Source organism: Coenobita brevimanus, chromosome 56, assembly GCF_032717465.1.
Source record: "Coenobita brevimanus isolate Jiangsu-jjx chromosome 56, ASM3271746v2, whole genome shotgun sequence".
Lineage (NCBI taxonomy): Eukaryota > Metazoa > Arthropoda > Malacostraca > Decapoda > Coenobitidae > Coenobita > Coenobita brevimanus.
This window is the reverse complement of record NC_137009.1, coordinates 5,287,077-5,310,761: the sequence shown is the minus strand read 5'-3', so window position 1 is coordinate 5,310,761 and position 23,685 is coordinate 5,287,077. Positions and strand designations below refer to the sequence as shown.

Below are 23,685 nucleotides of genomic sequence, written 5' to 3'. Positions count from 1 at the left end.
CAAAAGTAAAGTTATGGTGTTTGAGAGGAATGAAGTCACAGAGTGTGCAGTGAGGTTGGATGGTGAGGATATGGAGAATGTGAGTGCATTCAAGTACTTGGGTAGTGTGATGAGTAAGGATGGAACTTTGGGGGATGAAGTAAATGAAAGGGTACAGCAGGGAAGGAAGGTTGTTGGTACACTGAAAGCAGTGATGAGAAATAGGGAGGTGAGTATGGAAATTAAGAAGTCACTGAATGATGGTATTGTGATCCCTACCCTGACGTATGGAAGCGAGGCGTGGACCTTGCAAGAAGGGAACAAGTCAAGAGTGAGAGCAGTGGAAATGAGTTACTTGAGAGGAGCATGTGGAGTGACGTGGAGGGACAGGTTGACGAATGAAGAAGTGAAGGAACGTTGTGGGGTAGATGTGGTTGTGGTTGAAAAGATTAGGAGAAATACACTGAGGTGGTTTGGACATATGGAGAGGATGGAGAATGAAAGACTGACTAAGAGGGTGTATGTAGGTGAGGTGGAGGGAGGGAGAGGGAGGGGTAGACCGAGGATGAGGTGGAGGGATGGAGTTGAGAGGTATATGAGGGAGGGGGTGAGTTGGGGGAGGGGAGTCAAATGGTGGGTGACAGAGTGACTTGGAGGCGTTTTGTCTGCGGCCACCCTTTGCGGGATTAGGGCGTCGGGCTATAGATAGATAGATAGATAGATAGATTCTACAAGAGAAGTAATATGTTCTTTCTAAGATAAATCCCGAGAGAATAAAACCCTACGCAAGTTTAATGATGATGTAGAATTGAGCTGGATATTGTTGAAAATCTGAGGGTACTCCTGTGGAATATTTTGTTGGGCTGATAGATGTAAGAACTGAGTTTTAGATGCATTAAATACAAGGTTATTTATTACTCCAGTCAGAGGTATGAGCCAAGTCAGACATTAGGTATGCCATAGCCTCATCCCATGTATGTTGAAGTAACTGCTGAGAGGGACGCTGCAGAAAGCAAATGAAAAGGTGAAGGGTGGGATCATCAGGGGGTAAGTGGATAGGGTTAGATGTACAGCTTAGGAGGTCATTGATGAATAAAATGAAGGGAGTTCGAGTTAGGACAGAGCCCTGACACACACCACTATTGATAGCTCCAGGAGAAGAAAGGTGTCGTCTACAACATCAGCTATAGAACGACCAGAAAGGAAGCTAGAGATGAAGGCACAGATAGAAGAATAGAAATCATAAGAGGGCAGTTTGGTTAAAGATTTTTGCCAGACTCGATCGAAAGCCTCTGAGATGTCAAGTGCAATGAGAAAGTTTTCGCCATAGTCCAGAAAAGAGGGTGACCAGGAGTCTGAAAGGCACGTGAGAAGATCACCAATGGAGCGTTCCTGAAAGAACCCATACTTACGATCAGAAAGAAGGTTGTGAGAGGCAAGATGATCTATAAGAATTTTTAAGAAAAGGCTCAAAAACTTTTGGAATGCAGGATGATAAAGGTATTGGGCGATAGTTCGAGGGCTGGGAATGGTCACCCTCCTCTGAGACACGCTGAATGAAATGAAACTTCCAGTAAGAAGGTAAGGTGCAAATTGATAGACAAAGATGAGAGAGTTTACTTAGGCAGGGTGTAAGCACAGGATCACAGTTCTTGAGGACAACAGGAGAGACCCCATCGGGCCCATATGCCTTGTTAGTACTGAGGCCAGTGATGGTAGAAAATACATCAACTGAAGAAATTTTACTGCCAGACATGAGGAAGTCAGAAGGAATAAGAGATGGAGGGACACCACTGGAATCGTCTAGGGTGGAATTGGAAGAGAAAGTCTTAGCGAAAATATTCTGCATTATCAGTAGAAGAAATAGCTACAGAACCATCAGAGTGGAAAGGAGGAGGGTAGGATGATGAGGTAAAATTGTTAGAAAGGTTTTTGGCAAGGTGCCAGAAGGAGCGGGAAGAATTCAAGTTAGAGAGTTCAGAGCATTTAGTATGGATGAAATTATTTTGAGCAGAGCGAAGAACAGACAGCACGATTCAGGGCAGAAACAAAAGAAAGATGAGATTCAAGGGTGGGTTTGCTCTGGTACCTTTTGTAGGCCTGCTCCTTGTTGAGGACAGCATTAGAACAAGCGTTATTCAACCAAGGGTTCTTAGCATTAGTCAAAGAATATGAGAAAGGAATGTATGCTTCCATTCCCGAGAGAATAACCTCCATAATATGCATGGCACACTCAGATGGTTGTCGGCCATGGAAGCAATAATCATTCCAGGGAAAATTATAGAAGTACTGCCAGAGGGCCTCCCAATCAGCAGCTCCAAAATGCCACAACCAACGCTTGTTGGGGGGTCCACAGGCCGTATTGGAGCAATAGGACAGGTTAAGGTGATAAGGTTGTGATCGGAGGAGCCCAACAGAGAGGAAAGATTTATAGCATGAGCGGTAAGCCACGTACACTCTCCTTTCCTAAAGTGTATGTTGCACACAGTCATGTTCATTGCCTTACCAAATTCAAGTAACCTTTCTCATTCTGCATTCGCCACACCATATGTGCATCCCATGTACCCGTTGATATCCTTGGGTTGCTTCATCCACATGCCTATTCAAATCCCCACCCAAAACTACAATCTCATCATGTCCCATATGACCAACCACACATATTAAGTCATGTGAGAATCTATCATTTCTGTAACATCTAAGCTAACCTTTGGAGCATACACCGATACAACTGAGCTCACAAGTTTTCCAAGCAATATTTTCATTGCTATAATCCTTTCAATCACTCTCTTTACATTCATGACACATTCCACCTATTTCTCTTCAACCAGCACACTCACACTACCATATCTGTCTACACTTCCCTGCCAGAATAGCTCATACCTACAGTCCCTCTCATCAGTCACTCTAGCTGACCATCCCCTGAACCTGACTTCCTGTACACAACTGACATCCACCTACCTCCTACTGGTAGTCTTTACTACATCCCCTGCTCCACCCTATAAAATACCCCTGACGTGATTTGCTTTTCACAGACTTGCGATTATTATAGCATTTTCTTCTCATTTTTTTCATAAGCCGGTAAATAAAGGAGGAGACAGGCTACAGTTCACGCCCACCAGCAGTCCCGAGTCCAGGGATGGGATCTGGGACCCATATACCAGCAACAGTGGCCAGTGACTGTCTCAATGACCTTGGGGCACCCTGCCAGGGCAGCTACAGGAACACCCTCAGGGCATGCCCTGACACTGTAACTGCCCCACCATAATAAACCCACTGATAGCAACTCCCAGGTTCAGACACCTACCTATTGGGCTGAAGCATCAGGATGGGAACTGCAATGCCCTGTACCATCTGCTGCGGTTCTGAGCCTTATCCCATCCAGATCTAAAAACTATGCTGGCAGAGCCCATGCCTTGCCTCCTCACAGATCTGCCACTAGGTAGTAGGGACAAAGTTTTCTGGCTGAATACTCTTGCTGGTGTCAATCCTTTTGACTTGTAGCTGGGTATGTTGTGTGGCATGTAAGGCAAATGTAGGGTAGCAGTGCATGAGATAGTTAGAAAAAAAAAAAAAGTGTTTTGGAGAGTATGCTGGTCTATTCTCCAGGTTTAAGGTTAGTGTCACAACGATAAACATCAGCAAAGGGGAATGGTCAGCATATGCTGATGGCTAGTAAGGCAGGAACTCCAGCTCTACCTATTACCAGCAATGTCATCCTCCTTGGAAGTACTTCCCTGAATGACTGGTGCTACAGCCTATTTCTTGATATTTATATGACAAATTTGCTCAGACTGCTCTAAAACTATAATTATTAAGAGAAAGTAGTTTGTAAAAAAATGATGGCTACACGAATTGAGGGAATGTTTAAGTGGTTTCCTTGTTAGATATACCCAAGAGTATGCCAGTTAGTCCTCATTTCCACCATGACAGGGAATGACTTGGTACCTGCTGTGTGTGGCCCGGCGCTCTTCTTCTACCACCATGACTTCTCCCAGCGTCTGGTGGAGTGGCTGGAGGTGCTGAGGGCTGTGGGGTTTGGCCGAGTGTTCCTTTACGTCACCGATGTTCATCCAAACATTGACCGTGTCTTGAGGCACTACGAGGCAGAGGGATTTGTTCAGGTCACAGACTTCGCATATCCACCACACCATATAAATGAGCCAAGTCTGCGAAGGTGAGATTGTAGATAATTTCTGTCTATGTGATGATAACATTTTTATATATTCTTCGCACCTGCAGGCGATTTAATGCACCTTAAAATATTTTGAACTGTACAGATCAAATTTCAAACATAATTATGGGATGTTTCAGGTGCTAATAACCGACTTACTGTTACTGTTTACTCTTGATCATGGAGGATACTGCAACATCGTTAAGCAGTCACTGTTGCTTTTCCATGAGTGATTTAGAAAATTATAATATACGTTTCTATTCACTCTTTCCCATGATTGTTCCTTGATAAATTTTCTGTGCTCACGGTGGTACTTCACCCTTTTTCCCCTGACTACTTCGGCTGCCTTGTCTCATTGCCCTTTTCCTCTTCTCATAGAGATGACATGGCACTGAATAAACTCATGTTCTGCAGGCAAATGTTGAAATTCTATCTCTGTGAACTGTGGAACAAAAAAAAAAAATCTGTTAAGCAAGAATCTTCCCATCTTTATAACTTTGAGAAGTTTTTGGCAGTACTCCTGAAACAAATTTAAATAAAAGTGAAACAAGTTCCAATTACACATTTCATATTTAGGCACACCTTATAAAGCATTGTTATTTGACGAGATATTCCTTACCGAAATAATTTTCCGAGGCAAGTGATGGGTTGTTGTTGTTGTTTGAAGATTTTCCCCTCTTTGGGTCTGGGCCTTGTAAAATAGTCCAGTCAGTGGTGGAATGTCTGGTTAGGGTACGAACGGATGGTAATGATGTTTTCCACCACAACATTGTGTGGTTCACATTCTGCCATCTGGCAGGTACGGGTATATTGTTCTTTATTAAGGATATTCTTCATTGCCATGTAGCCTATGTGATGTTCAGCGGCAGCTTTCTCGGATTTGTTGGTCTTTGTGGTCGTGGTATCCTCTCGTGATGTTTTTGAAGTCGGCTGGACTTTTATGCATCGTTGTGGGAGAGCAGACATGCATGCTGAGCACTCCTCTAGATCTAGGGCTGCCCCACCGGCATTAGCTTTTTGTTCACCAATAAGGTGTTTGTGAGTTCAGTTGGCTAAATTTCATTCTCTCCCTTCCCAATTCAGAGATACAATAGGTGTTTGTATCAATTTCCTGAGGTTGCCTTTGCTTATTTAACTCCGGTGTGATCCCTATACCGATCACTCTGGGGTGTGAACAGACACAGAGGGACTTCTTGAGAGTGGTTTCAAAGATTAATCTCAGACTTAGTGTCTTACCTAGGGTATCTTGTCCCTTGCTTGTCTTTCTCTTCCTTCACACTTACCCTGAGAGGTGGAGGTGGTTACTATGACAACCCTCCCTCATACCCTTCCTTCCCGTAGGGAGGGATGAGGCTCCAACAGTCCTATGTCTGCAACAACAATTGACTTATGGAATGACCACTCCCAGACTCAAGCCCCACATGACATCCATGTATACTGCTACTTATGTCTTGATACATGCTGTTGGTTCTACTTCACTGGCTAGTATCAATCCTTTCCTTATCAAGAAGGCACTTGATGGCTGTGCTGGCAAAGCTGAATAGGTTAAAAAAAATTTGTTTGTGGATATCGCCTAACTAAGACAGTAAATTCAACTCAAGTTAAAGATGTGATAAATCTGAGTAAGTTTCATCGTGATGATTTTCAGGCAAGGATTCCTCATTCCACGAATTCCTGGAAGGGAGTTATCACCTTCATGGACCTCATGGTTATATAATAGGATGGTGTCATACCCGAAGTTACTCGAAATGTAATTGATGCAAGATTTATTACCAGATTTTTGGAGGGCTCTAAATGCCAGCTTTATGGACATGATGACAAGCTTGTCTGGCTTGTGATAGGTGTACAGCTCAGGGTCATGATGCTGAACACTTTATGTCCAAGTCTGTAAGTTGCTTTTACTGCATGGGTGCTCACTCAACTTCCTCGGGGGACTGCCCAAAGTAGAAGGCAGAGAAGGAGGCCTGCAAAGAGAAAGCAACGGAGGGCATATCCTACTATGCTGCTAGGAAAAAGCTGAGGCAGTTGCATGTGACTCTCAAGCTTAATGTCTCCTAGGCATTGGTAGTTGTGTCCCTTGGCATGATGTGCACAGTGAAAACTCAGACTGACCCTGTCCCCAGCACTCAGGTCACTCGTTCTGTCCCCTCGTGAGCTCCTCCTGTATGTTCCAACTCTGCTTCCGATATCCGTGTTTAAACTTTATACTCTCGGGCTCCTGCTGCTTCTATGTTAGTGCAGCCTAAACTAAAGTCTGGCAGGTTTATTAACCCCTCACGCATGATGATGCAAAATGAGTTAAAACGGTGTTAGGCTGAATAGGAACCAATGACGCAATATGACGCACTTGTCAGTGTTTGTCTGAAGGGATGCCAGTTAGGCAATTTTGGACAAAAATATTCACCAAAAATTAAGTTTTAGCATGATGTGTGTCAAGCTTTGCTGCATCAAAGAGGAGGGTGTCTATTTCAAGGCCAACACATTCCAATAGTAGGCTTTCTCTCGGCTTTTGGTGGGGGGGAGGGTGCAGGTGCGCGATTTTTGGCAATTTACTTGAAAACTGTTGGTCATATCAAAATTCCTAAGATGCCATGTGAAAGCTTGTGAAGTTCTTCATATAGACATATGCTAAGCTCTTGTCTGGTGCATGCAAAGTGTTGCGGTAGAGTGTTAGGAAGTTATTTTCATTGTGGAAACATTATTCTCATTGCATTTCAATACTTTCACTGTACTTTTACTCATTAGTTTTGTGTTTTTATTAGCTTATCTTACGGTATGAACATCAGCGAAAATTATGATATACAATTTATACAAATATAATCAATTTCTGGGGCAAATAAAATCCATGGGAATGTGTTCCTTTGTGCATGAGTCCAGGCTGCCCTCATCGCATTTTCTCTGATCGTGTCACGCAAACTTACAGAAAAATTTAGGTGCGTCAAAGGGTTAAAATTAATTTGACCACCCTTACCAAAAAGTCACATCAACATGTTCATCCTGCTCTTGCTCCAGCGAGGGAGAGAAAAGTTAGCTCTTCCTCAGAGGAGTCTGGGTGTCTCCTTGTTGATAATAATATGGAGGTTTCCACTGCCAAGCACCGGAACAGATCCCCCGGTAATTGATCACCGTTGGCGGGCGGCATTAAAAAACTAAGCGCACTGGTTCCCCTCACAAACCTTAAACTGTCACATTCACTGTGTTACAGTGGAAATGTAGGGCTCTTGGGAATAAATTACAAAATAAAGCAACCTGCTCTCAGTGCAGAGGCCAGAAGCTATTTCTTTAGAGGAGACGTGCTTGGTGGATCACCTTGATCCTCCACTGTTAAAACACTAGCACTTGTAGAGAAGATATGACGGTCACAAAGTTGCCATAGACACACACCAACAGAGAGAAGTGGTTCTAAAATCTTTTCTGGAAGTAACGTACAGAGTAAAATTTTATTACAAGTATCTGTCTATTTGTTCGCTCTACTGTCCACCACATGGCCTCTTTGATAGTGATGCTTTGAATTCATTTTTTGACTACGCACATTGAAATAAGTTATTGTTGGGTGACCTCGATGGCCATCACTGTCAATGGGGTAGCTGAGAATCGATGGTCGTGGGGAGCAAGTCGCCGACCTAATACTACAGTCTAACCTCTGTCTTCTGAACGATGGTAAAGTGACATGTAGATGACCATACTCATAACTTTTTGGTAATTGACTATCTCTGGTGCCCCCGGTATACATCAAGATTTCTCACAGGATCCTCATGACAACTTCCTGGGAAGTCAACATTTACCCATCTGTTTTTCTTATACAAGTGGCATTATATAGAACCCTCCACCTCCAGAATTTAACTATGAGAAAGCTGAATGGGGATCCTTCTCAAGGATCACCAACTTAGATATATCTGGGGAGACTGTAGATGTAAAAGTCCAAAATTTCACATTGCTGCTGTTCCCAGGATATGTCTAATTCATGCAAAGCATAGAGCTCATTGGTGGATGCCAGATGGCAGGCATGCATTATGGATACCTAATAAGAGATACAGGATTTCTAACAATGAACCACCTGAAGAAAACAACCGCATACAAAGAAACAAGGGCTGAGGTAATGAGAATAATTGGAAGGGCTGGACGTGATTCTTTGCGATCTTTTGTGTCCCCCGGGAATCGTTTTTACCCACTATGTAAAGTCTGGTCCACTTTTAAATTATTATGTAATAAACGCCATGACATCCCTGTGAACACGCTACAGGTACAGTAGATAACACCATCTATGACGATCCCGTGGACATAACTAACATCCTTGCCAGGAACTTTTCTTATGTAGCTCAGGCAATTAAAGGTTTCACCAAACTCTGTTTCAGAGGTCTGCCACCATGTGGTCTACCGTCGCCCAGCCTTGATTAAATATTTTTGTAGGGTTTTAAAGACCTGTGAAATTGTACCTAACACTAAGTTTATATTAATATTACTATTTAAAAGAATCTGTTCAGTCCAGTGCATACTTATATACCTGTAAAGAAAAACTTACCAGGCTGTCAGAGAATCTTAGCTTGGGGACTAAAATAGTGTGCTGTCTAGTTACATGTATTTGAATAAATCATGTGCAGTTAGTAAAAGGAGATTACCTTCAAGGACTTCTGATGTGTGTATTTTAGCATGCTTTAAAGAAGTAAGCAGTTCCACTGAAAATAATGTACTGAACGATTGCTTAGTTGGTGAATCAGCCATATTAAACCAAACAAACGGCAGTGCGGTACGACACTACAACCTTAGCAAAGTACGAGGAGTTGAAGTTTAAACTTACTAAACTGTGCAATGGAGCCAGGGAAACATTTAAAAGCATTATTTATGTTAGAGTTTAGTTACTAAGATGATCAAAACGTCTAACAGGTCCGTATTGTTATGAAAAGTAGTAAGTCAGGCAGGGCAGCATATCGAAAGGTGCTGCCGAACCTGCCGCTGCATATCTACTTTCTTTTGTGGATACTAACGAATGACAAATATTTTAATCACTGTTAGCCTGTTTTATAGATGGTTCTAGTAAAATTGCCTAGGTTTCGTCTCTATGTTATGTTTACAGAGATGAGTAAACTGACGAAAGCTGAGTTTACAAAATGACACCTATAATACGTTATATATAATCAAAAGGCTCCCATGCTGTAATTTCTTTGTAGCATATCATGCCAGCTCAGTAATTTCATGAGTAAAATCTGTTTTGGGGTGTTTTACTTTGTGTCAAAATTAAAAAGAAATTACGCACTGGCTACTTTTTCAATGCATACCCCGCATCAGAGCTGGGCAACGGAAGCGAACCTAGTGGCAGATTTCTGAAACAGGATCTGTTTTCAAGATCATAAGTGCATGGCTGAGCCTCGGATATTAGACTTTGCTACAGAAAACGTAGGCTCCCGGTAAAACCAAGAGTTTTGATAGATGAACTGCTCCTTGTCCTTAAACACTGTAAAGACACCAGTCCTGGACCAGATGCAGTCATGTAGGGTATGATCCAGGATCTTTATCACGACAGCTGTCAGCAATGTACATATAAGCTTTGGGCATCTTGAACATTCCCAGACTCATGGAACTTTGCACACGTCATACCAATACCCAAACAGGCTGTTCGTTTTATGAATTCCACTTCATTTCGTCCTATTGTGTTGACTTCATATCTATGTAAGGTTATGGAATGAATGGTTACCACTGGGCTTCAGTTTGTTTGAGTAAAAAAAAAAATCTGTTAAATGATCCACAGCATAGCTTCTGTAAATACAGAAGTTCACTAGATCACTTAATGAAAATTTGGAGCATTGGATTCTGGTGGCATTTGCCAATAAAGAATTCATGATAGGGGTCTTCCTATACACCCATAAAGCTTGTGACATGACGTGGAGACACGGTATACTAATAAAGCTGCATGCGTTTAGTTTAGGGAATAATATGCCCTTTTTCATCTCTAATTTTTTAAGGGACAGAACTTTCTCTGCCAAACTGCCCTGTAACGTAACATCAGATATACTGTATTTTCCGAAAAACGGGGTGCCTAAAGGAAGAGGGCTTAGTCCCACTTTGTTTAATGATATGATCAATGATATTCTGTCATCAGCTCCCATCCCAAGGAATCTTAAATACTTGTTCTGTGCTGATGATTGTGCACTATGGCACTCATCCAGTAATGCACAATTTTCGGTTGGGAGGATTTAAGCGCCCTTGATTCTGTCCACCACTGGTCCTTGCAGTGGGGATTGTTTTCCATCCCTAAATGTCCTGCTGTAGTTTTTACCACTTGAAAATCTGTGATTAGCATCTGACTTTGAATAATCAACCAGTACCTTTTCAAAAAAAATCAGATTTTTAGGCCTCCATTTTAATCGTTGACCAACCTTAAATATCCTCTTAATAATTTAATTGTTATTACTGATAAGCCATTAAATGTCCTTAAGTACTTAGCGGGGTACTACTTGAAAAGTCAACAGAAAGTCTTTATTAACCCGCCGCGTGCTAGCTATTTTTAGCCCTATGGGTCGCCTCTGTGCCGGCCATTTTTCTACCTTTTTTTTTGTCGAAAATGACAGATTTTGATGTGAAAACAATGAACTTCGCCACTAAAATGCTCCCTAAAGCTCGGAAATGGGTTTTATTGAGTTCTGCATACTCGTATACAGGTATAGAGGCTCTCTCACGCTCACCACATAGGTGAGAGAAAGCCGTCTTCTGTGTGAGGTATACTCAGGTATTTAAGCTGGGAAGGTATAGCAATGTTCAGTACACTTTTCTGATTACTTATTACTTCAACATCTATCACAATTTGCATGTCTTTCTCACTGTGAACGCATTATCTTACACTTACTTGAAGATAGGTACAACCTGACGTCATTATGTGCAGTCCTGGCACTTACAAGAAGGTATTTACAACTTAACTTCACTAAATAGTCCTTACACTTACAAGAAAATATTTAAAACTTACACTTACATGAAAATAATTACAAAATGCCTTCACTATATATAGCATTGGGTGAGGCACACAAGCAGAGTGAGGCAGAGTGAGCGTGATTGGAGGACTGAGTGAGTGTATGCCCTTGACAGCCTGGGGAATGGTAGAGGAACAATTACCATACATTCCTGCCAATTTTTCCCAGCGAATCTTGAAAAATGTAGTCACGGTGATTTTCTTTATTTTAAACCATTTAAAAATGGCACTGGCACTGGCCACGGAATTATGTCATACCATTTTAAAACGGCATTGGCATGCAGTGGGTTAATGGTGTACATGTCCCTTATCAGACCTATGCTGGACTATGTCCCACAGGTGTACTGGTCTACATCTGATGCCTCATTGAGAAGGTAGGATGCGTTGCAGAATAAATGTTTGCGAATGTGTCTTGGAGTCTTAAGGTGTACACATGTAGCTCCAGTGGAGGTGGAGGCAAGTTTGCCTCCCCTCTGTTCAGTCATATGGAATGAGAACCATAATGTAGCCTGTGCCCCTCTACATCAGCATCACCATCTGTTGGGAGATCATCAGTCGCTTGCCATTCACCCCCACTTACTGACTTGGTGTGGACCTCAGGGATGGTGATAGGTGTGGACCTCAGGGATGGTGACAAGTCGATGCTTAAAAATATAGTGCCCTGGGACCCACCCACCTTTAATGTTGATGTCTCATGACTCCCAGCATTGAAGACCAAGGCACCAGAGGCTGAAGATCACCACTTGCTCTGTAACATCATCATACGTCATCTGGGATCCCACCAATTGTACACCAATGGCTCCAAATAGAATGAATGTGTGGGTGGTAGTGTGCAGTCTACTGAATGTGCTCTCAGCTTTCAGTTGCCGACTCATATACAGTATCTGTGTTTATCTGCAAACTTTTTGCTATTGAGAAAGCCATAGACAATTCTTTAAACTCTATACATGACTCACTAGTCATATATTCAGACTCAAAGTCAGCCTTTCAGGCAACTGCTTCTTGCTCAGTGGATTCTTATGAGGTACAGGGTTGCATCGTTAACAAATTGCATTTGTGCGACAACTGATTCACGCTAGTCTGGGTGCCTGGTCATTGTCGTATCGACGGTGATGCGAAGGGTGACTTACTCGCAAAGTCGGCCGTGAAACTCGAGGAGACTTGACACGTTTCTCGTCATCTGCTATCGGGTCTATCCTTTGGAAAGAAATCAATAAATCCTCAGTGACTAATGGACCAGGCTAAATATTCTAACTTGCAAGCCATACCTGGGCAACTGGGATACAGCAAACAATCTCAGTTGCCTGGAAGAAAGTGTTGGAATGCTTTGAGACTTAACTGCACGGTTTTAACTCATATGAAACCATATATTGAAAGACGATTTCCACAGCATTGTGACATCTGCGGTGTGGTGTTATCTATGTCATATCGCCCTGCATCGTAAGCGATTTATTCGTAAACGTGCTTCACGTACTAATTGTTGTGGCACAGCAGACATCCCCTTCACCCTTTCCACTATCCTGGGTGAGTGAGATATTGTTATCACTGATAATTTGATTGCTTTATTGAGGGAGACCAGACTGATCAGAGGGATGCCACTTTTTTTTCACTGTGGTTATGGTTTTTATTGACTGCAAATATGCATATAATGTATCATTTAATTGGGGTAGATAGTTGTATTTGAAATAGTTCCTGCCTCTGAATAATCAAATCCTTATATTGATTTCCCCTATATCACGTGCCTCGCCTGACAGTCCCCAGTAGATGGGTGCAAGTGTGCAAAATAGAAAGGTATTGAGCACTTTCAGTTGATGGTGTTCTGTTGGACGAGGTACTTCACATTCTTTAAATATGTACATGGTTTCCATTTGTTTGTATGTAATTTCTAAATTAGAGCCGACTGTTGACATACATGGAATAGTCTTTGGACCCCTCTGGTTCTCCTTCATATATTGATGCCCCCTATTTTATTCCATGTACCTCGACCAACAGTCAGCAGGTGATGAGTGCACGAATGTAATGTAGAAAGGCATTACATATCTGCAGTCGATGGTGTTCTGTGGTTGAGGTATTTTGCCTATTAGTGTAGGTGTAACTACTTGTATCTTAAGTCTGAAGTATAGGTTAACGATTTTATCTGTTAAATTTACCAATTTTAGGTTATCAGATTGTTTCTTTATTCTTCTTACTTTACAAGTTTTATAATATCGAAAGAAATAGAGAAATAATAAAAAAAAATAGATAAGATGAAATCATATGTATATACATGTGAATATGTATGTATGTTTATGCATGTATATGTATGTGTATGTATATATGTGTGTTTATGTGTACTGTATATGTGTGTGTGTGTGTCTATGTACAGCATATATATATATATATATATATATATATATATATATATATATATATATATATATATATATATATATATATATATATATACGTTTGTGTAAGTATGTGTGTGTGTGTGTGTGTGTGTGTGTGTGTGTGTGTGTGTGTGTGTGTGTGTGTGTGTGTGTGTGTGTGTGTGTGTGTGTGCATGTATATATGTATATATGTTTGCCTTAATGACCTGGGGTCTCATCCCTAATGGTCGATAGGAAAAAAAAAAAGATAGGTCAGCTTTAGTGAGGGAGGAGAGCTCGTTGATGTTCTCGCCCTATTGGGGTGGTATTAAGGTGGAGATGTGTTCTACTTTGGCACACTTTGGTTGACTAGGTGTTGATTGTGGTGAGGAGGTGGAAGCAGGTGTTTCAATAGGTGGAGTGTCGTTTCCTTGCTTTCTCTTTCTCTTTTTCAATGATTTTGTTGGGGTAGTCGATAGTTGTTGTTCTGGTGGGTAAGAAGAAAGCTCTTCTATGTAAGTATCATCGGGTCGATCGTTCTATGGCAGAAAGGGAGAAGGCAGAGCCGGGGGAGAATGGTTGTCAACAATGACTTTGTTTGGGGGGAGAGGGTGGAGGTGGAAGGTAGTTTGTTCTGATGGAGGATTAGAGAGATCAGCTCGGCGAAGATTGCTCAGTCTTCTTGGGCGATGGCGACTACAGCTTGGATGTAGGTGAAGATTTGTGCTAGGGTTTCCACGCCTGTAGCAGCTTAACAGTGTTGTTGTTGGCGTACACGTGCGTGGCTAGACTCCTCTACTTGGTAAGCATACAGCTTGTAACACAGGCAGCTTCTGGTCCCTAGTTCCACTTTCTGATAGTGAACTCTACCATATCCCGATTTGCCAGGGACCATCTGACCTCCCGAGGTTTGGTTTTAATGGGTGAGCTGTGGACGAACAAATTTTATTGTCTCTCATGACAAGCCATAGCTAGCCCTGGGGTTGAACCCACCCTGAAAGGTGTTGGTGGGAGAAGAGGATTCGGGAGACCGCGAGGTTGACTGGGTTCCCGTGGTTTTGCTGGCAGGAGGCAGAACTGACACCGTAGAGAGGCGGGGAGATGTTGACAGTATTGTTGATCACCTGGAACTGGTTATAAATTAAACAATAAATGTTCTGAGTAACTGGAACTATCACACTTTCTAACAGAAAGATAATTAATACATAAGCCTTAATTTATGATGTCTACACACAGGATGGCATGCACTCCACTTCACTAACTCATACGCTTCGTACACTAATCTCTCTCTCTCTCTCTCTCTCTCTCTCTTCCAGGCTGTGGCGAGTCGTGGATAGCCATAAGATGTTCGCTCAAGAAAACATATACTTCACTGACTGTCTGCTCCGCCATATGCACCAATACCGCTATATCGCCCATTATGACCCAGACGAATTGCCTGTCCTACTGAACTTCACATCCTTCTCGGATTTTATGCAGATGTTTAGTTGGTGGGTATTTTCTGCAACAGTGTTGTACTTTTTAGCTATCAACCCTCCATCCGAGATCCCTCTGTACTTCTTTCACTTTATTATAGTAAAAAAAATAAGTACTGCAACGATTTCAACTTTAAAGATCATCTAATACAAGGGATTAACACTACAATTTTAGCTGTCACGACGTGCAATGGAAACGATGCAGAGCCGTGGTATTAGCTTATTCAACATCTGACCATTACTTGAATTTTATTATTCTATAAACGGACGAAAATCTGGTTCAGGTTAAGGTGAAATGAGTATAATATTCCGCTCCTACTGATGCCAGATTTATTTTATTTTGGCCGAGTTTCAAAACTCTACGGGTGGCTCAGTCGGTAGAGAGGTGGCCTGCGGTCCCACCGGATATAGGTTCAAATCCCTGCTGGGGCAGGGAACAGTTTTAGGATTTGAATTTCATGTAAAGCAGAATTTACCGATCTACCAGAAGATCCGCCGACATGTTGTAAAAATATCCCCGCGAATACCAATCCACAAGTCCTGTATGAGACAGCCCTAGCATGTATTCAATATGGACGGTGGGTGTCAGCGCCGAAGTGGTGACATGTAGAGGTGTATGATATGTAGGAGGACTATTGGGCCTTGGGAGCAGGCTGTGAAGCCTATGCTCAGAGTCGAGCACATAAAAACAAAAAATAATGATGGCCTGGAAGTGAGTTCTTTCTATCTATCTACAGCCAGACGCCTTAATTCTGTAAAGGGTGGCCATAAACAAATCGCCTCCACGTCGCCCTGTCCCTTGCCGTTTCTCTACCGTCACCCCAACTTACACACCCTGCTCTCATATACTTCTATACCCGATCCCTCCATTTCATCCTTAGGCCCGCCCTCCCTTTCCTCCTCTCCCCATCTTTCATTCTTCATCTTCTGCACATGGCGAAACCACCCAAGTGTATTGCTAATGCTTTCAGTCACATCCATATCCACACCACAATGCTTCATCACTTCTGTATTTGTCAGTCTGTCTTTCCATGCAACTCCACATGCTCCTCTCAAATAATTCAATTCTATTGCTCACACTGTTGACCTGTATCCATCCAACAAGGTCCCATCTTCACTTCCGTACGTTAGAGTGGGGATCACAATACTGTCATGCAGTAATTTTTTTTCGATGCTCACTTCCATGTTTCTTATCAATGCTTCCAGTGAACCACCAACCTTTCTTCCCTACTGCCCCTTTTCAAGCACTTCACCCTCCAAACTTCCATCCTTACTCATCACAGTACTCAAGTACTTAAATGCGCTCACATTTTCCAGTTCCTTGCTATCCATCCTCACTGTGCATTCAGTGATTCCATTTCTTTCGACAACCATAACTCTCCACTTCCCTACATTCACCTTTATATTCCGTTTCTTATATACTCTCCCAAACTCATTCACAAAGCCTTTCGTCTTTGCATAACAATACAGTATCATCAGGAAAACAAAATGAAAGGAAGTTTCCAGACGCTGCCCTCTCTCATTAGGGCCACCCAAACACCCACTGTCCTACACTGCATCTCTTTTATAAGTCCATCCATGCACAAATTGAATAACTTTGGAGACATGACCCATCTCTATTTCAGTCCAACATTCAGACAGAAAAAATTACTCAATTCACCATCCACACACACTTCAGCCCAAGTGGAGTACAACTCTCATGTGTGGGGAGGCTCCCCACATACAGCTCTTCTCAAAAGGGTGGAGTCAAAGGCTTTTCGTCTCATTAACTCTCCTCCTCATACGGACTCCCTTCAACCTCTGTCTCTTCGCCGCACTGTTGCATCTTTATCTCTTTTCTATCGCTACTTTAATGGTCACTGCTCCTCTGAACTGTCTGCTTGCATTCCTCCACCTCTACGACGGGCGCGTAGCACCCGTCTGGCAGCAAACTCTCATCCCTTTTCTGTCCAACTCTGTAATGCAAGAGTTAACCGATACTCCCAGTCTTTCATTTATGCAACAGGTCAGCTCTGGAACTGTCTCCCTCTGTCTGTATTTCCTGCTGCCTATGATCTCCAGTCTTTCAAACGCAGTGTGTCCAGGCATCTCAAAATGATCGGATCTTGAATTTGACTCTCTATTATATTTTGTTTTTCTCTTGGAGGGAAATGTTACTGCGGGCTCATGGCCTTTGGTTCCTTCTTCCTCGCATAAAAAAATAAATAAATAAAAAAAAAAAATAAGTGCTCTCATGCATACTTTTCTAGACATTCAACAGCTTCCCATTTACTCCATATACTTTTAATATTTTCCACATTCCTTGTGTATCTATTCTGTCATATGATTTCTCCAAATCCATGAAGGCAGCATACAACTACTTTCCCTTTTTACAAATTTTTCCACTATAGGCTACACATTAGGGTGAATGTCTGATCTACACATCCTCTCCACTTCCTGAAACCTCCCTGTTCTTCTCTAACTATTCCCTCTGTTATTTCCTTAATCCTGTCAATAAGTATCCTACCACACACTTATTACACTAAGAAGACAAATACCCCTATGATTACCACAAACTTCTTTAGAGAATAATTATACCTGATTTCCAATCCCACGGGAAACTACTTCCCCCTCAGGCCAGTCTGCACATCTTGCATATCCATTATACTAATCTCCCTCCCCCGTGCTTCAGCGTTTCATCACACACTATCAAGTCATGGGTCTTGCTCAGTTTTGACTATCTTTAATGCTTCCACTACATCCATTCTATTGATTTCTTCCACCATTCTCATCTCGCTCCTTTACCCAGCCAATATGAATTACCGTGCAAACTGAAGGAAGAAATTGTCACATGACATTATTCTGATCGACACTCGTACGTCTGAATGTCAAAATTGGTCACTGTTAGAACGACATTAGTCAGAGAGAGAGGAATGGAAAAGCTGTCAGAAAAGATCAAGTCCTGCTCTGTTGAAAGCCAGACAAATGAGGTAGTAAAAACGAAGGTTTGGATGTGATGAGAAATGGTGTGCCGTGTAGAGAATGAAATATTGCCTAGAAGGGTGTACTGTATATTAGTGAGGTGAAGGGGAAGGAAGTGACCGAGGATGAAATAGACGGGTGGGGAGGAGAGGTATTTAATTAAGGAAGGTGTGGACTGAAGAGGGCAGCCTGATGACCGAGGGCACAAGATGGAGGAGATTTGATGTGATCACTCTTTCTGGGCTTAACGCGTCTGGTAGCATGTAAATAGAAAGACTGATATAAGCTTACTAAAATACTGCAGACATCATTAATTCTTCTATCTGGCAAGTGAGAAATACATGGCATCTAACTAGACTGTTCCTATTAAAAGAATTTTAGGAAACTTTGATATGGACTTTACAATTCCCTCCCCATTTTCATGTCACGCACGTGAAAGGCTCATCTTAGCTGTAAGCCCGATTTTGTTTAGTCTGCCCTGGAACAAGAAAATGAAATGTTGTTTGCAGTCGTAAACTCTAGTTATTTTCTACTTGTAAATAGAAATAAGATCACTTTAGTTATAAGCCTGTTTTTTATATTTCCCTTTAAGGAAAAAATGTGTTTTCATTCTTTTTGTAGTTTTAGTTAACAATTTGTAACTGAAATAGGACCAATTTAACTCGAAGTACTTTCTTTGTCCCGAATGAAAAATGCAAACGCTGCTCATAACATTAAAGTAAAGTATAATTTACTGACCACTACCTGGTGGAGGGAAAGTTAAGAGTAGGTAAGAGATGGGTGAGAGCTAGGAGGGTTAGGTGTGGCAGGGAGGTTTTGAAAGTGAGTGAGTTGGATAAAAGAGAGAAAAAGATAGAGTATCAGGAGAAATTGAAAGATGAGTGGAACGCAGTGAAAGATCGGGAAAATGGCAGTGTGGAGGAGGAATGGCAGTTGTTTAAGAGTGCTGTGGTGGGGCATGCAGACGAGGTGTGTGGTGTGAGACGTGTGGGTGGTGGTGTAAGAAAAGGAAGTGAATGGTGGTGCGAGGAAGTAAGTATGGCTGTGGCTGAGAAGAGACGTGCATATGAAGTGTGGCTGCAGAGGAAGGATGAGATGTCATATGAAAGTTATAAGGAAAAGAGGAATAGAGCGAGAAGGGCTGTGCGTATTGCTAAAGTGGCAGCAGATGAGAGGTGGGGTAGGCGACTGACAGAGAATTTTCAACAGAATAAGAAAATGTTTTGGAAAGAGGTGAAAAGGGTGCGAAAGGGAGAGTCTGGGAAGGAAGAACGAGTAAAAGCAGAGGATGGAAGGATGTTAATTGAGATGGATGCAGTAAGGAAGAGATGGGCAGAGTATTTTGAAAGATTGTTAAATGTAGAGGAGGAAAGGGTGGCTGAGATTGTGGCGGATAGAAGGGTGCAAGGAATAAATGTGTTGGGAGAGTTGAATGATTCTTTGATCACGAAGGAGGAAGTGGAGAAGGCAGTAAAGGAGATGAAAACGGAAAGCTGCAGGTATGGATGGGTGTGCTGTGGAATGCCTGAAGGGTGGTGGAGTGACTATTGTTGACTGGTTAGTAAGATTGTTGAATATGTGCTTTGAGAAAGGTATGGTGCCAATTGACTGGGCAAGTGCTTGTGTGGTCCCGTTGTATAAAGGCTAGGGTGATAAGTATGAATGTACTAGCTTTAGGGTATAAGTCTGTTGAGTGTTGTAGGTAAAGTGTATGGTAGAGTGTTAATTATGAGAGTTAGAGAGGGTACAGAGGGAGTGATTAGTGATGATCAGTGTGGCTTTAGGAGAGGGAGGGGATGCGTTGATCAGGTGTTTGCTGTGAGACAAGTGTGTGAAAAGTATTTAGCGAAAGGCAAGGATGTGTTTTGGGCATTTATGGATTTAGAGAAAGCGTATGATAGAATTGATAGGGAGGCTTTGTGGACTGTTTTAAGATTGTATGGACTTGATGGTAGGTTACTAAAAGGGGTGAAAAGTTTTTATGTAAATAGTAGAGCGTGTGTAAGAGTGGGAAATGCTGTGAGTGATTGGTTTCCCGTGAGAGTGGGGCTGCGACAGGGATGTGTGATGTCGCCTTGGTTGTTTAATATTTACATGGATGGTGTTGTAAGGGAGGTGAATGCAAGAGTTTTAGGTGGTCTGAGTCTGGTAAATGTTGATGGAGGAGAGTGGAATCTGAAGCAGCTACTGTTTGCAGATGATACTGTACTGGTGACTGATTCAGAGGAGAGATTGAGACAGTTGGTAGAGGAGTTTGGAAGGGTGTGTCAAAGGAGGAAATTGAAAGTAAATGAGAATAAGAGTAAAGTGATGAAGTGTACGAGGTTGATAGATGGTAGGGGGATGAATATAGTTTTGAATGGTGAGTTGCTTGAGGAGGTAGATTGTTTCAAATATCTAGGGTCACATGTTGCTGTGGATGGAAGAATAGATGCAGAAGTGAAGTTTAGAATAAATGACGTAGGAAAGGTGCTGGGAGGAATGAAAAAAGTGTTTAAATGTCGTTCGCTTAGAATGGATGTAAAGAGAAGGCTGTATGAGGGTGTTGTGGTACCGACTGCATTATATGGGGCTGAAACATGGAATATGGGTGTAGCAGAGAGGAAAAGTTTGAATGTAATGGAGATGAGATGTCTGAGGAGTATGTGTGGAGTGACGCGTATGGATCGAGTGCGAAATGATGAAGTGCGAAGGAGAACTGGAGTTGTTCGGGAGATGGCTGGTAGAGTTGAGCAGAGGGTGTTGCAATGGTTTGGGCATATGGAGAGAATGGATAATGAGCGATTGGTGAAAAAGAAAACTACTGTAGATCTGATGTGAGAGGTGTAAGGCTGAGATGAAGACCACGAATAGGATGGATGGACAGTGTGAAGAGAGAGCTGAATGCGAAAGGGATGTCTGTTGAGCAAGGAAGAGTGGCTGTGTGTGACAGAAATAAATGGAGAGAAATTGTGAATGAATAAGTGATGACGCAGCCCTGAGGGGATATTCTCCCGCATTTGGTCTGATCAGCTAGTCAGGTCAGGTGCGGGTAAGGGGATGGGTCTGTTATGATTTGGCAGGGGTAAACCAGTTCTGCTGTCGGGCCCTGCTGCGGGTGTCACTGATTGCATTGCGCAGTTGACCCTTGTGCGGTGTGATGCGGTGAGGATCTGTCCGTTCTCGCCTTTGGAGGTAAGATGCGAATGAATGTGTTTGAATGGATGAGTAAATGGAGAGTGAGTCGTCCTGTATCGGCTACCTCCCTTTCCTTGGGGGAAGCAGCCTAGGTATATAGATAGATAGATAGAATAATTTACTGTCCCTTTCACACTATTAAAAATTGAATTGACTTAGCCAAGGGAGTCATTCTGATTTTATTCCTTGCCATTTCCTGACGATTTTATTGACCCTAGAGTCACTCTTCAAACTAGATGTGCTTGATATAGCCTTAACATGAAGCTCTCATTGACTGCAACATCCACTCCGTATATTAATTTTAAAAAGCCCTCAGTAGGCATTTGTGATTAAGATGTATGGTGATGAAGAAATAATGGAAAACAGTTCCGTAAACGTGAACAGAAGCACCTTGCTTGCATCTGTCTGATATACTGTTTATACAGTGATTAGTCACCATGATTCCACATTGGTGAAAATCGAGCCTTAACAAGACAGGTGTGCCCTGACTGTGCAAAAGGGCCCTTCCCTGTGACCCTGACTAGTTTAAAAAACCTAACTGAAACTTCACAAATTAATCACATTGGTCTGGTGGAGATTCGATCTCAGACCCTCGCTCTCCAAACGCGCGCACGTTACCACTGAGCCAAACAGAGGATTTCCACTTCGCCTCTGGGCAACGCAGGCTTTTATAGACCCCATTACTTCATTCTTTTCTCTGTCGGTGATCAATTCGGTGAGTTGCGAACACACATGGTAGCGTAGCATTGGAGGCCACAACTGGGGACGCTGCAGACCACACCGAACAGCTCATCCCTAGGATGTAAGGACTAAGACACTGTCAGCTAACCAACAATATCATTTCCCTCCACGCCTCGCCTCACATCCCACACCGCTGCCAACCAATGTAATAACCGAAATAAAACTTCACAAACTAACCACACTGGTCTGGCTGAGATTCAGTCTCAGGCCCTCGCGCTCCAATCGTGGGCACGTTACCACTGAGCCAAACAGAGCATCTCCGCTTTGCCTTTGGGCAGTGTGGGCTCTCATAGACCTCATTACACAGTTGCTCTCAAAATCGAATTATCTCACCTTTAACCCCATCGACCAAGCTTTCTTCAGATTGGATGAAGTGTTTAGTTAACCTTACCACGTGACAATGATCTGCGGTCTGTTGATCTTAAAATAGTCTTATATCATCCTCCTATTACTTAAACCATTCCTCCAAATTCCATACAGATCAGCTTTAAATTATCTAAGTAAAAGGGTGAAAATTTGACTGCCCTGGGTACTGTACGTCTAAGCGATTCTTCTAAAAATAAATAGCTTCACTCTTTGCGATCCCTTAACCCTTCCACTAAGATTGTTAACAAATTATTCAGAATCGCTAGAGTTGCTTTGGTTCTTGATATTTTCTCCCACACAGATAATTGCCAGTTCCACAAATGGTCTAAGCCACTATGCCAAATTTGGTGGAACTCTATCCAACAGATTTCCTTTAACCTTTATAACATACAGAAAGATAAGACAAACAGACAAGCCCGAACTTATAACCCATTCATGCTACATGTGCAGGTGAAATATACTCCTCTTCCTAAGTAGGATAAAATGGTCTCGTAGCATCGGAACATATAACAAAGGACACAGCTTGGATTCAAGTGTTTTTTCTTTCTTCAGGAGGAATGAGACAAAAATAGGTTTCCAGCTGAAATGGTCTCATTTCTACGATGATCTGGAACCTGGTGGTGAGGGAAGCCAGGTACCAGATTTCCTGTGGGCGCTGAGGCACTCCCGCCATCTCACAGAGGAACTGGCGCAAAAGTGGTGGATGGTGAAGCCACTGTATGACATGGATAAAGTGAGAGCCACCTTCTCACATGGACCACTATGGTGCACTTTTGGTGAGTTCATCCGCTTGTAACCATATGAGTCTGAGATTTCCCATCCTGATGCTACGGTATAATGCACCTTACATTGGCTTTACAAAATTGAGAGGTAAGCTATATCCTTTCAAAATGAGAGATTTTACTCACGTTGTATAAAATTGTCTTTTAGAGCATTAATAAATTAAAAACGATATCAAGCACATTTACTGAGTTATGGTGCTGTTAGGTTGGCTGATCAATTGCTAAGCTTGATACTTCACATTTGCATGTTTAACGTAACGGACGTTCTCTGAGTTACACTGCAGACTCCGTAACACTTCTTTGGGGATATTACAGCTTAGTATTTCCTTGTATGCTCTTTACCTTGCTACAGTATCAACATAGACTGCATCAGTGATATTGCAGAAGCAGTAAGTGACTAAGAGATTGCAACAGCTGTGATTGGTCTAAAGCCCGTACATGGAACAATTGAGCAAGTGATAAGCTGATGCATCTTCCTTGATTCTCCTCTACTCTTGAAACAGTGGGAACTGAGCACCGTGCTCGGACATGACAATTGCGCACTGTGTGGGAATGCATTTAGGATGAACATTTATTCCATCCCACCATTCATAACATTTAACCGATCAGTCGCAAAATCATGCTTTGCATTTGCTGAAGTGTTTGAATTCCTAAACATTTTTTATGGTGCCCAGTGAGTGTAACGTCGACATATACAAGGCAGGTTTGCTACACTGCTAGTCTT

At 42.3% G+C, this 23,685-nt stretch overlaps 1 protein-coding gene across 1 annotated transcript in view; it reads left to right on the top strand.

Moving 5' to 3' along the window:
* The window catches only part of LOC145401621 (uncharacterized), a 77,164-nt gene extending 54,189 nt beyond the window's left edge, over window positions 1-22,975 (top strand). Inside the window, exons 7-10 of the mRNA XM_080273815.1 lie at window positions 3,910-4,153; window positions 14,776-14,970; window positions 15,036-15,047; window positions 22,735-22,975. Of these exons, the coding sequence (XP_080129941.1) occupies window positions 3,910-4,153; window positions 14,776-14,970; window positions 15,036-15,047; window positions 22,735-22,975 (692 nt within the window). The remainder of the gene's footprint in view (window positions 1-3,909; window positions 4,154-14,775; window positions 14,971-15,035; window positions 15,048-22,734) is intronic.
* Window positions 22,976-23,685: the final 710 nt, after the last annotated feature.